Source organism: Limulus polyphemus, unplaced genomic scaffold (assembly GCF_000517525.1).
Source record: "Limulus polyphemus unplaced genomic scaffold, Limulus_polyphemus-2.1.2 Scaffold273, whole genome shotgun sequence".
Taxonomy (NCBI): domain Eukaryota; kingdom Metazoa; phylum Arthropoda; class Merostomata; order Xiphosura; family Limulidae; genus Limulus; species Limulus polyphemus.
In genome coordinates, this window is record NW_013665883.1 from 188,399 (window position 1) to 203,871 (window position 15,473).

At 31.2% G+C, this 15,473-nt stretch overlaps 1 protein-coding gene across 1 annotated transcript in view; it reads right to left on the reverse strand.

Moving 5' to 3' along the window:
• LOC106456929 (cAMP and cAMP-inhibited cGMP 3',5'-cyclic phosphodiesterase 10A-like) overlaps nt 1-15,473 on the reverse strand; it is a 95,018-nt gene that overhangs the window by 39,791 nt on the left and 39,754 nt on the right. Inside the window, exons 12-15 of the mRNA XM_022382738.1 lie at nt 12,080-12,172; nt 11,395-11,522; nt 7,388-7,446; nt 3,930-4,072 (exon numbers count right to left, since the gene is read on the reverse strand). Coding sequence (XP_022238446.1) covers nt 3,930-4,072; nt 7,388-7,446; nt 11,395-11,522; nt 12,080-12,172 — 423 coding nt within the window. The remainder of the gene's footprint in view (nt 1-3,929; nt 4,073-7,387; nt 7,447-11,394; nt 11,523-12,079; nt 12,173-15,473) is intronic.

Here is a 15,473-nt window from a genome sequence, read left to right on the forward strand (position 1 = left end):
ATATTTGCAAAAGGGACATGAAGGTGCTCAGCATCAACATTGAAACTTGGGAGGACCTCGCTGCCGATCGCGCCAACTGGAGAAACACTCTCCATAAACAGCTGAAGATCGGTGAAGAGGAATTAATGGTGGCGGCAGAAGAGAAGCGAGCGCATCAAAAGGAACAGGCAGCCAACAGACCAGCGTCAACGCACATATGTGACCTCTGCAACCGGGACTGTCACTCTCGTGTCGGTCTCCTTAGTCACAAGAGACACTGCTCTAGACGAGCAATCAATATGAGCTAACAATGGACAGATGCTTATCCATGGTCAAACCTGGCCGAAGGAGGCCTACAGAAAAATAGTCAGTATAAAATATGATAGCAAAAGGGTTGCAAAGAGTCACATATAATTAACTTTTTTCATTATGTACATCTATGTTTCCATATCTATGAAACAGATGTAATGCTAAAAATGACAATGACTTTAATTTAGCTAACTTTAAAGTAAAATAAAGGTTTAACACTGTGTCAAAAGCTGTTATTTATTGTTAAATTATATACAGCCAGTATAAGACTTGAAATTGTTTGTTTGTTTTAAATATATATAGCAGAATTGGTCTTTTGAAAATTTAAAAATTAGTTTGCATACACAAAATACCACTATTAGAAAGCAAACACTTATGAAAAAGTGATGAAAACACCTTTTAAGAATAACTTCAAAAACTTGATCTATTTTATTAAATTAAAAAAGTGACAGAAACATCCTAGTATACTAAGTTTAAAATCTGACTTATTTTGATAAATTCTTCATACCTGTGCATCTTTTAAATTGGAGTATGTCCAGTCTCTTGTATTTAAAAGTGTGTCACACTTCCATGTCTACTATTTTCCATTCAGAAAAGAATAGTTGCCTCAGTAGTTAGAGGAACATTAGGAAGTGTTATGCAAGAATAAATTATAATTTTCTGACTCAGACTGACTTGGTGAATGAGACCAAACATAATGTATAAATAAAGTGAGAAATAATCTTTACTAAACAGAATCAAAATCAGACTTAACAAGAACATAGGACACTGGATAGTGCTATTCTTACCCATAAAGCAGATTTGACCAAGATCTCAAGACAATGTGAACAGTGCAGAATTATGAAAAAACTGTAAAAGAGCCTGGGAGTATACCTCCCAGAGTTCATACACTACCTACATTACTGTTTGAGAACATTTTCTCATAGTATCACACCTGACTCCAATGGTAGATTTGACTAGGTATTTATTGTGAAATAATTCTGAGTTTTCTAACTTTGAATGAATTTGAGAAAGAAAGAGACTGGACATAATGTAAATCACACAGTGAAAACAAATCTATATTTAAACTCAAAATCAATCAAAATAATTTGCATATTGGAGGAAGGATAATAACTTTACTAGATAGCTAACTCTCTAAACTTTCCTAACAACTTACAAAGAGGTTTATTAAGAACTAGTTAACATTATAGATTAAATCTTAAGATAGTATAGCTAATCACAAAAAGAAGTTAAATTTCAATTACCAAACTAAGAGCTTGAGAGAGAGAACTAACTAATTTTGTAATGCTATATTCTCAAGATGAATGCATCACCTGTATTACTGTTGGTTCATCCCATTGAAACATAAGGGAGCTGCCAACATCCTTACACAATGTACAGTATTAAAGAAATACTACTTACCATGGGCAGACCAGGTTACCTCAAAAGAATGACAAAGAACAAAGGTGCTAGTATGAAAGCAACTTAATATCTTTTTGATCACCTGTTATGTGAAAACTGCACATACCAATAATTGACAAATTTCAGATAAGACTACAATACTTTATTAAAATAAGAAGGTAGAAAATGCATGGTATGAATTTATACCACAATGCCAAATGGAATGACCCAGAATACTGAATAACTGGAATGCAATTGATTTAGTCACATATCATGACCAATATTAGATAAAAATTGTATTCTCTCTCTCTTTCTAAGTACCATAACCAAACAGGACAATATAACTTCTACAAAGTTCTAAAGTTTACACTAGAGGGTGCAACATAGCATAAGGGGAGCATAATACTTGTATTTTATTGCTATCATGTCTATTTGTAAGTTTGGATTGAGTTATAAACTAATAAGTAGCCTACAATTATAAAAAACCTGGTGTAAAATTTTTCTTGACTAACTGTTTATGCTGCAACTAAAAATCAAACATTAAATGACTGTCAAACCTTGAAAGTTTGGGATGAAATGAGTTTACACAAACAAAACTTGGCAGACTTGTGTACTTTGATATATTATATTAAGATTGATCATTCCTTTTTTAGGTAAGCAAAGTTTCATACTGAAATTACAAATTTTAAGAATAATTAAAACGTTTTATCCACAACTTCAGCAACAAATGATATTCAAATCACCATTCAAAATATAAAATCTATATTCCAATCTAAAGACCTATTACCTGCTCATATACATTCCAGGATCATATATAAATACACATGTGGTGACTGTAATGCCACTTACACTGGCAAAACTATAAGCCAATTACACCTGCGAGCCTGCAATCATATGAGAGTATCAAAAATTAAATGTTTGTTACTGAACATACACGTGTCAAGTGTTCGTTGTTGCTGCCATCGTTCTGTTGTTCATCATTAAACTTTGATCAAGTAGCCAGTCAAGCTCTTCTGAGGCTAAACTTAAGATTACTAGTTTGTCCTTCAGAGCACTGACTGATTACTTTCAATGAAGATAAAGCTTTAAGGCCCAAATCTTTCCAGAACTGTAGGTGTTGCCATTAGAGACAAACTGACAAGCAAACTGACTTACAAGCATACTCCTCTTCAGAACCATAGGAGCTGTCATTAGAGACAAAATGATGCAAGCTGGTATGCCTATAGCCCTTCATTCTTTTGCAATCAGAATTATATGGGTTATAAATTACCCTTTCACATATTTAATATCACCACATGGTAGGATCTAACTGGGACACTTCAATTAACTGTTTCATTACTTGAAGTTTGCTAGCTACTTATATAATACACTACCACTCTTTTGTCTCAAGTATGCTGTTCATGTGAATGAAAAGACACCTACTAATTATCCTGATCCAGGTCTCTTGCTATTTCTATGAATACAATGGTCCTGAGGAAACAACAAACAGAAGGGAGTGGAATTGATACAAAAGATGTTTTTCCCATATTGGGATCATAAAAACTTGAATCTCTTGAATGTCATACACAAACATGTTATAAAAAGTTTTTATATCTATTCATTCTATTGCTTACAGTCTCTTAATCTCATTAATATGGGTCTTGTGATTGCAGAAACAAAAACAGTATAGACACTACCAAAGGCCACAGTAAGCTATATTAACTAAAATGTGTTCCTCTATCTTTATGTGCCAGATGTGTACAGAAGGGAAGTTACCATCTCATAAGTTCTATTTGGGATATGAAGGCCAGATTTTTGCTAAAACCTTTGAAGTCTCAGGATTTTGGCACTCTATTATTTTTCCATTAGGTACCTAACCAAAATGGAAGTTGATAAAAAGACTGTTCAACACCAGTATTTCTAGGTATAGAGATTCTACTCCACATGAGTCTACATGAAAGTCTGTCACCCACACTTTAATCCAAAGACAAAACTTCTCCAAGAATCAATGTTACTCATTTCTGTGAAGAAAACTGGTTTAAATAAAAAAAATATTTTGTATATGCATCTTTTCCTAAAGTTCTGTAAAGGTGATAGCATATTTTCTCTTTGTAGCATCAATAGGTGCCACATGTCACACCTTCATTAACCTCTTTATGAAGAAATATTATCTTAAACATAATATTTACATTTAAATTTTATGATACTTTAACTAATCCTTGTTAAAAAAAAATTAGATCTTTAAATATCCTAGTAGTTAACATACACTGCATTACACATACTCATCTAAACCAGGAATTAAAGGTGATTTCTGTAAAGTGTTGTACAGTTCTTCAACATCCTTTTCAGCTGCAGAACAATGGAAGAAAAACATATCCAGCACAACATTTAGTCGTTCTTTTCTTTCTTTTGTTTCTTGGAAAAGCTTATCAAAAATAAAGAAATGTTTTTAAAATTGATTATTGATTTGGCTTTACTACACACATGCATAAAAAAAGAAAGTTCATTTTTACTTCATTAGAAATCTTTGATAATACTTTTATATATGGACAGTAATGTACTACTAATATTTTTGTTATTCTCAAATTTCATCTGCCTGGTCTCTAAACTTTCTCAACAACATTTACTCAAGCCTTTTCTCTTTTTCAGTTCTTGTTCAAGGACTGTCACAGTGTGAATCCATTCCATCAGTACAAAAGCTTTTTTATATCTAGATTGTGCCATGACATTTTTTGAAAATTTGTTGTTCTTTATGGTTTTAGTAAATATGAAGAAACAATTCACACACACAATAAACACTAAATAATAAAGGCACATTTAATTATAGGCCTCTTTGAATACATATGTTTGGCATGTAAGGGGATAATTTGTTTTACCTAAACAGAAATAAATATTTTTACTTGCCATAAAACATTAATATTAGACCTATTCCATTTTTAAACAATTCATTCTTAACTTAGTCCTTTAAGGATTTTCAAGAATTAGAAGAGTGTATAATAATAGTATTCAAACCATGCTATAGTTAACATATACATTGTTAACGATGCATTTCATTCAATCTAGAGATTTTCAGGCTGGCTGGGTACAACAAACACAGCAGTGGTTGGAACACTATTTATAAAAGCCACCCTTTAACAGAGTGAAACTTAAAAAATTGGCTTTTCCTGAATAAAACTGCATCATGAGATACTGTGATATTTAAAAGTTTGAGATGGACCTAGCATTCATATGGTTACCCCTGATTTCAGCAACAATGAGAAACTCGTGGATCTAGCAATTGCAAGGAACAGTTGAAATGATTTTTACAGATAGAAAGGAAGAGGCAAGATTTATGTTGAAGGTAAACAACAAAATAATAACCTTATGAACAGACGATAACCAAAGAATGAAGTGATGTTACATACTGGCATGACTGTCTAGTGGAAAATCCTGTTCTTGTTAAAAGTTGAAACAGTAAGAGAATTATTTTGTACTTAAACGAAAAAAAAAGAAAGTAAATCTAATGGAATAAAAGTTTTACTATTTGTCTAGTAAATGAAAGAAATGACATAAATTATCAGCAATATGACTCTAAGATGAGTCTTCACAGCTATACACTTAGCCTTGGCTCTTTCAAGATGGAAAGAAAACTGCTTAAAAACATCAAAATTGCTCTTACAACCCACATTCTTTCTCCATATCTCACCAGTAATTAGAGGCATCTCCATTCAATTTGACATCTGTGAAACAGTCCACATACACAGCTATTGCATAAAACAGTACAAAGACTACTTGACAAAATTCTGATGTGGAGAATAGCATCTAGGGTTGAATTAGTACATGACCTCAAACAGATTTACCTTGTATCAAATTACAACTCTACAAAAATCTTGAAAATATGAATTATGTGCTGTAAGAGAGAGAGAGTGAGATGGTTGTATCTGAATACCACAACATATCTTAAATTGTGATGTTTTCAGAAACTACTGGAAAGAGTACAACTAATAATTTGAAGAAAATATGTATCAAGGAAAATTATACTTTATTTTAACCAGGGTAAGAAGAGTTTTTTTTTTTTTAACAATAACCACTTAATTCCAAAGCACAGGATACAAAACAAAATATATCAGTTGTTACTGTAAACAACTTTTGTATGTCAGAAGAATTTTTGGGGAGTTGTGACCACTATTTCATATAACCAAACACTGAAATATATGTATATAAACAAAACTTTTTATTAAACATACATAAAATAATAAAAATAATCAAACATTTATGACATGTTAAATCTTTAATAAAAATTCACAGGACTAACAAAAATACAAACTTTACTATGCACAAAGACAAATTAAGGGACCATTATAAAATTTGATGATATATATATATATCTTGAAACCATGATGATTATATATCCAGATAAAAAATCTACATTTATTTTGAATTTCCTCCCTTTTGAAGTATTGTGTATTTAATTGGTGCATCTCATTAATTAGTTAATCTCATTGTGTTTAGCGTAGCCTACCTGCTACTTAGCCTGTGTTGAAGACCTTGTTTAATTTAAGAGTTTATAAGTCCATACATTCTCTATCTCAGAAGTAGTCTAAGATATTCATGTTGTTTATTCTGAACCTCAGGGTTAGTAATATCAAATTTTCCAGCCCAGTGAGTTAACCCAATGAAATTATAAAGTGCAAAATTACTAAAATGTACAAAAAACAAGTATTTAAAAGTAACAGAAAAAATAATGTTAATAATATCATGTTACAGAAGTAGATGGTCTGAGAGGTTACTTAATAGTGTGTTTACCATTTCATTATCAATATTCTAGAACTGCGATAATTATGTTTATTCAGGCAATTCGTATAATTCAATTTCTAACATTCCAAAATGTTAGATGAAAGCTTTTGTGTATAAACATAAAAGTAAAGATTGAAGAATGAGCAAACTTAACAGAATTAGAAATATCTAAAACCATACACTAAAAAACTAAAAGACAGCTTCATCCTTGAAAGATAAAACATTGCATTTGATGAAAACAAATCTTGACTAATTAGATTCTGAATTCAATTTGTCTTATAGTTTGAAAAAAAAGTTAAATGTTCTGCTAATAAGCAAACTTGAAAAAACATAATATTACTTTATCTTAATACTGGAATGAGAGAAGTTACACATTAAAGACTTGCTCTATTCAAACCCATCAATGAATCTCACCACAAGCATGTCTGGTTATTTCAAAACAACATATGGACCAGACAAACCTATATATACAAGCTGAATTGTACTTGAGACTTCTTTAATTTGAACTGTATTCCAGTTGGTACATTCAATTTGTTTCTTACACTAAAATTCAAGTAGGACTACATCCTTAGAATCATACAGTATTTATAAATAGAAGCTAAAAAATATCATATATATGTGAGAAAAGTACAAAAATTAGCACAATATTTTTTTAGTCTTTTTTTTTAAACCTATATGATGATACAGCCACATTAGTCTTAATAAAAGTTATAACAAATTGATATGATCTATCATGGGTTGACAAGGCTACTGATTATGTCACACAGATAACTTTATAAGAAACTTTAAATAACCACCTTACAGAACAATGGAGTCTATCATCTTAAGGTTATCCTTAACTTCAACCTTTAAACAGTAACTGTCTTTTTTACTGGTGAGCACTGCTTTTTAGATTATGACTCTGGCCAGCTCAGAAGCATTTAAAGTCTCCAAACATGTTGGATGAAACCAATTAAAAACCCACCTTTGAATAATGTAAAGCCAGTGCACAATATTTTGCAAACTTTTCCATTGCTTCTTGATCTAAAAAACAAAAAATATATTAACTATTTTAAGTGTATAAGTTTTTACAAACCAAAAATAAACTCTTACTCATACAATTTTTATTGTTACATAATATCTTATGACTTAGAAAATTCTGAATAATCAAACCTTTGATATTGTACCAAATGTTGGACTAAAAATAAAGACGTTTTCCTTTATTTATGTGCATTTAAGTATGTATAATAGTTTATTAATACTGTAACTTAATAAAAGTTATACAATTTATTTTCTTTTTACATTTATTTTTAATCATATAACCGTGTACACAAAATTAATATTATCATTAATATATACATATATATATCAAATAACTAAAAAGTGGTTATTAATGCTGCTTTTACAACATATATTTCTGAACAAAAGATGTCAATGATAAGAACGCGTTTTTGCTTTTACTTAGATATCATAATTACTAAAAATAAAGTTGCAATGTTTAGTTTAACAATACATAATTTTTACAAGATAAATAAAAAATTGGGAATTTAAAAAACTGCAAATAGGGATCTTAAAAAAAGTAAGGAAACAAGGGTGGAGATACTGCAGATATTATTTACTCAAACTACAAATCCTATTTTGGCTCCATGTTGTTACCTAGAACTACATTTGGTGGAGTCAAAATAGACATTTGTAGTTTGACTAAATAATATCTACAGTATCTCCACCCTTGTTTCCTTACTTATTTTTAAGATCCTTATTTGCAAGTTATAAATTCCCAATTTTTTATTTATCTTGTTTGCTGGCTTTTTTTATACTCGTGCTATTATGAACCACTAGGGGTTACTAGAATATAGGGTTGGCTCCCTAAAAACACCATTTGTACAGTGTACAAAGCATTGAGTATCTACATGTTACAGTCACCTAATGTGCATCTATTATTGGCTGGTACTTCTTTTTCACCCTGAACTTAAGCTAATAAAAGGACACCATTTATTTGTAAGAAAGCTAACTTCAAGAGGTAGTGCTAACATCGTTTACACTAGAATTATGGTGTTTTTTAGCTGATTTTTCAATACCCCTAAGACTTTTGCAGTACCTTATTTAGTATTCTACAAAAGGTTTAGGTGTAATATACTTAGCAATTTTTGCTGTTGGCTGGCAAAAGAAAAATAATAACAACAATATGAACAATAGAGCAGATTTTATATTCATTTTAAATATCAGATGGTTTATTTTTCTGAATTTTTTTAATTCATATAGCTTTTAGTATTGTAAAGGAAGATTTTGAGTGTTGTTTCGAGAACAAGTTTGTTTTCTAAGGTGGTTTTCACCATGTGCTCTATTAAAGTGTTTTGTCAAAACCTGGTCGATCCCTATTATGAACCACTATCATGGTTCATGATAGTATATAATTTTTAAAAAGTTTATTGTAAAAATATTGTTTCATCATACTGCTTATTATTTCAAACTCTTCTGCATTGTTTTTTCACAGTGATAATACATAAAGCCTAGCTGAATGTAAAACTGTCAACACTAACATACATGGAAGCCTGATCTAATTTATGTTAGGTCACTTAAACTAACATTTCTAGTTGGCTATTTATGATAATTTCTTTGTCTTAATTATCATGCAAGTCAATCTATGAAGTGATTTTCCATTTTTTTTTTATCATGGATAAGACAATATTCATAAAATTCTGTTAAATTACACACTGTTTAAATCCTGTTCTATGATGAATTATTAAAAATGAATACTTTCATATTACAAAGTATTCTATTTTTTATTACATTTCACGCACTCATACTATTTAACAATAAGTATGAGTAACAGTCACATGGAATTTGAGCTTGCAAAGCTCACTTGGAATACTTCTAAGATTCTGGGTTCAAATCCCAGGCAAAGCAGATTGCTAATTTGCATCTTGGATTTAACATATCATCATCAAGCTAGTGGTTGTAATATATCTAACGTTATCTGAGAAGTGTAATAAATGATTTAATGAAGTATGACTTATTAAGCAATTAGACTCATTTTGGATATAAATTTGTTTTTCATATAAACAGAAATGTTGTGAGTTTGAAGTTCCTGCATAGGATTAGCTAGCTCTATGATCTTTAATTTCAGTAGTTAATAGGGAAAAGTCCTTGTTCTGGCAATTTTCTCTGCATTGTAATTCATTTTAATTTTTGTATTATTCATACTGTCTACACCTTTGATATATACTCATAATGTATGGTAATCAGTGTCATCAGGTCATATGGGCATGAGCCCCTAAATATGTTCAGAACTTGAAAGCATAAGAAATGAGGAAGCTTTTGGCCATCATTTTGCAACAGCTGAAAGAACAGCACATAGAACTTATTTCACTTACTCAGAACAGTTTCCTACACATTGCATCTAGATTTAAAACTGAAGTCATATTAACTAGCAAGGATCATCAGCATGCCACATTCTTTTATGAAGTATTGGATTTGATGCTGAATTCTCTTGATGTTGTCCAATCATTGTTTAGTGTCTGAAAATGCAGAGAAATTTCATATGTTGCAAACCTTGGTGGACTTCTTTGTTGCCAGTGTTGACTGTGAACTTCTGGATTCTGAATAGAAGCTTTTAGCTCCATCACTTGCAGAAGTTGTCTACTTGCATATGGCAAAGAAGGTGTTCAAAGAGATGTTTTCAAACTTAAACTCTCTTTCATTGTTTGATTTTAACATCTTATTCTTGTGGTCACTTCTTCCTGGAATTGAAGCTCACCAAAAGCAAACTTTGTAGTACAGTGGTAAAGCAGCTTTCTCAGTGTAGTGTGTTTGGTTAAGTTAGAAAAAAGTCAATAACATATACGATATTCATGGTTGTTTCTGGAATCATTTTGTTGTTGATCATCAATAAAGACAGCCTTTCACTTTTTCCTTGTATAATGTTTTCACTGCACATATTGTGTGCACAACTGTGTTACATGCACTATATATATTAAATTGTATACTATACTTAAATTTAGATACATATACAGAATGATATTTTGAAATACACTATGATGCCTCCTCTTAGTGTACAACCTGTCCCTTACTTTGTAGAAAAACATGCAATTTTTACATTCACATAGCTGGATTTAATTAGAGTTAATTTTGTAAAGAATATTTGTTCTGAGAGCAAAGTCACATTAAGCTATCTGCTGTGTCCACCACAGGGAACTGAACCCTGAATTTTAGCATTGTCAGATCATAAATTTACCACTGTCCTACTCACTGGGGGACTGTAAAGAAGGAAATAAAATAAAAGAGCAGGTACCTCAAAATACCAGGGCACATTACATAATGACCCACCCTATGATTTATGCCCTGGTGTTGGATATTTGTTTGTGTCTATCTGGCTTAACCTCAATTTTGCCAGCCTCACGTGCTTAAAAAAAAGAGAAATGGAGCACATGTGCATGCTCAAGTCCACAACATCCAACGTCTTTAGCACCTTTTGCTGTCTGCAGCTAGAAGTGGGAAGATGGTTGCTCACAGAAATAATAATTAGTAAAAAAAGATAATAATTAGAGTATTATACATCAAGGGAAAAGATGGCAAAACTGTCCTTTGAACCTGGCATTCCAGCCCCCAATATGATGTCTGAACATAAATACCAAAATATTAAGGTACTACTATATTAAGCCCAACCTTCTGCTATCAGTATAGCTTTTATCCTCACCCTTCTATGCCACTATGTGGATCCATATATATTACAGAAAATACATCTACATGTTTTGACTTATTGATATGAGCAATAAACATAATTGGGTATTTGACCCCCCCCCCACAATTTCTTGGGTATCTAATGCCTTTGAAGGTAATTAAAATACATAAAGATAGTGTTGCTGTTGTATATGAGAACTGTTCCTATTACTATTTCTAAAACAAATATTGCAAATTTTATAATTGACAAAAACAAAACTAACACACAGATTTTCAGTACATAAAGAAAAAAATCTGATTCTCAGTACATACCATATTCTGTAAAACAGATTCCCGACTTTTTATTGATCATTTGAAGCACTCCAACAACATTTCCCTCAGTCTTAACAGCACTACATAAGAGGTTTTTGGTCAAATAGCCAGTTTTATTGTCTACTGTACTGTTTCAAAAGAAAAAAAAACATTTGCTGTGAGCATATCCTCAACAGGAATAACAAAAACAAATCATTTCAAGAACAGTTAACCTACATATATGTAATAATATTTCCACAACACATAGTTTTAAGTCTATAATAATACTGTATATTATTGGGTCTACAGTGTTGGTATAAGGTAACAAAGTTATCTTAAGACCAGAAACATTTTTTAAATAAACATTTATCATAAGCCATTTAAAATAAAACAAGAAACTTTAATTATTTTCTTTATATATGTTCCTTTTCGAAAACAAAATTTAGTGGATGACTGACCAAATAAATTCTAATAACTTAGTTTTTAATCATACTGAAGATATTTGAACTAAACTTCATTCTGATCTGAAAATTGCTGAATAAATCTTTATTCTAATCTTACCAAGGATATATAGTGTACAGTAATAAAATTATTCAATTTTAAAATTAAAAAAAAACTCCTAAGTTTCCAGTGATATTATATATTTCACAATACACTGAATGAAGATAAAGTTCTAAGACCAAGTTAATTAAAAGAAAAATCTTACCTCAAAAACCTTGGGTCTGAATAACAATCAATGGCATTTACAGTTGAACCAGTTATGGCAACATAACCAGCAATTCCTTTACCCAAAGGAACCCTGAACAACAAAAATATAAGTGTAGGAAGAGCGAATGCCCTCTAGCTAAATCTTAAACATTCAACAAAATATTTAACACATTAACACTTGCATAATATGTTCCAACCTATAAACTTTAAAATTAGTCTACAAAAGATACACTGTTTTGGTTAATGAAAGCCACAAAGGGCTTTGGCTACCTTCTATCATTCAAATGAATAATGACCCCATTTAAAGACTTGATATCTGCTATTCTGGAATGAACCCCAAGCACCACCAATCTGACCAATCATATGAAAACTGAAAATGAAGAAAATGTTCAACAATGGCCATTTGACTTTTAATCACTTCCTTATTTAAAAAAGGATTAGTAGAGACCTCAAATTGTGTCATGTCACCAATCTTTAAGCAGCTCAGTTCAGAACCTCATTTACACATAGGAATTAGTTTATAAAACATATGACTTAAGTAATTTTGTAGAATAAACTATAATGAAAACTAACAGCTTAAGATAATATTTTCAATTAACTTTATTTCTTGAACTTTGATGGTTTTTAATAAATCTGTAACTTAGTTCAAAAAATATTATCAACCTTTATGAATTATGACAAACAGTTTGGATGACACCATCAAAGGTTCAACCTTACATTTGGTTCTACTAGATTTTGTGTGTATGTCTGGCTTATAGGCTCTACTGAGCAATGATGTATTACAGAAACACACACATTATACAGTCCCACAGAAACCTGAGCTTCCCAGTGACTACTGCTGTTTTCAGCAGCTCACCTATACTTGTGGAAATGTTTTTGGCTGTTTAGTAGTCATCACTCTACAAAAAGATGTGTTTGGCTTTGCCTTGAAGTAACCCTCTTTCTTCAAGCAAGGAGACATGAACATCTTGACAACTGGAGAGACCCCAGAAGAAAATGACAGCAGAAAACTATGATGCACAAGGATTACTAGATTCTGTATTGACCTCAGGTACTGGAAAATGATTCAGAGCATTGTCAGTATGCTTAAATTCTAGATGAAAGGCTCTTGACTGCTCTAAAAGTCTGTAGGATCAAAGCTAGTTGTTGGTTTCTCCACCTGATGGTATTTAAGCTTTTCCTTGTGAGCATCATACACTATAGGCAATTTTTCTCTCTTCTTGGCCACAGGTAATTTTTACCAGTGCCTAGCAATACCTGGGCTAAAAGTTTCAAAGAAGACATTACAATAAGTTTTGGGATATCCATGCTGATCATTGCAACTGTGACCAGTCTTGTCCAACCTATACTATGTACCATTAGAGGTCAAACCAAAGTAAATTGGGTTTCTCCTAAATACTTCTAAGCCTCTCAGTTTCAAGAATGGGTCAAGAATAAACACATAGCTCTTACCATGAAACTGCCTTTCTATGATCACAATTTACAAACTTTACATAATTAGTCAAACTGAAAAAAAAAAGAACATTCAAAATAGATTTTGTTGTAAGAAACCAAAGATCATGACAGCAAAATGTGATTTAATAACTTAATATGTTATATTCAGGTATATTTATCTCCAACAGAAAAATGTCAAGTATCTGCAATACCTCCAGGTTCAGGAAATGTTAAGTAAAGACGAAGTACAAGTACACAAATAAAAAACAATATTTATTTATACAGCATATAAATGCTGGGGTGGTCTTCATCAAACTGGCCAGCTTTTATATTCATTATCTGGAAATTCTCTGGATGCTGTAGCTGGAGAGAGCACATCTGTATGAGACTGTTACCAGAATCAGAATCATGATAATACCACACTTTGAAGCCAAAGCAAAGTCATAGTGCAGTATACTATAATCCTAGATTACTTAAATCAATGATCGTTCACATTATAAGCATATTCAAGGAAGATTAAATCTTGTGTTTCTTTGTACAAGTATCTGTACCATCCCTTGAAATGAGTGTGACTTCACTGCATGATGACATCACATAGATACAAGGTCATGAACATATATATATATAAGCTTTTACAATATACTGTTATACTAAGTAATCTTTGTCTGAGCTAAAGAATTAACATAAGGTTACAATCTTTTAACACTGTTTACAAAGATGTTAGCTAATTGCATGCAGAACAGCTGTATGAAAAGTTAGAAAATTTACCTCAATATATCTACATAAAAATATATTTTTCCTAGTTATAAGAGGGTAAATTAACAATTCTTTGAAATTTAATAGAAGCTGTGATCTAATGTATGCTCTCTATATAATCCTAATCCATATAAGAAGCAAGTTAACTATATGACTCTACTATTATGCTAATAAACAGTTGCTTAATTGATCCTAAGAATTTACAGAAACCAATTTCAAATTATAGTGTGATTTTATTATGCAAAGTTGACTAATCATAAGTCAACTGAAAATGCCTATGTTCATAGAATATTAACTTAGCCTTGGAATATGTAGATACCTACCACTTAAGGATTATTCTTAGAAAGTTAAGTGTTAAATAAGAAATGAAAATCATTCCTTTGCTCATCAAAACAACAAAATTTGTTTATTTGTTTGTTGTTAAGCAGAAAATTACACATTCAACCACCTGTGCTGTGCTTATAACAGATATTAAAATCCATCTGTTAGTACTACAAGTCTTCAGGCTTACCGCTGAGTCACTATGGCACCTGTAAAATCTTATAATGTTTTTCTAGTCAAACAGAAGTCTGTAGAATTAAAATATCACGTTCTAAAATAAATAAAGATACACAAGGAAACTTGGGTGGAGAGGGATAAGAAGCTTTGGTATTCCAAGGATTATCTTAACATAAGTTTACATGATCTAAAGATTTGTGGACCTTTTATGCAGAAGGAAAGATGTAGTGATTTGATGTATGCAAAGTGAGAGACAAGACATGATGTAAAAATAAACTGAAAACAAATATTATTTCCTTAAAATAAAAAGTGAAGTCAGAGGCATGTGAACTGAACAAGTAGTTGAGAACTACTATGATGTAGTGACATGTAGGAAAAATATTAAATATTTCAATAAAAGAAAATAAGAATAAACTTTAATTGAAAGTGAACTTTATTCAAATAAAAGAGGAGGATATATACACACAAGCTAACAATTAAGAAACAATGGCCATGATACTTTACTGCAAGTCCTGTCTCTTTCAAGATAGAAATAAATCTAGCTGAAAAATTCTAAAACTGCTCTCATATTCTACTTCGATGATGAGGAATCCATTTTGAGACTAATAATTTTTGGAGACGGCTTGAATCGGTAATGAAGAAAAACTTTAATATAAGTTTAACATAACAGCCAATGTACAACGTTTCGACAAGGTTTTGTACCT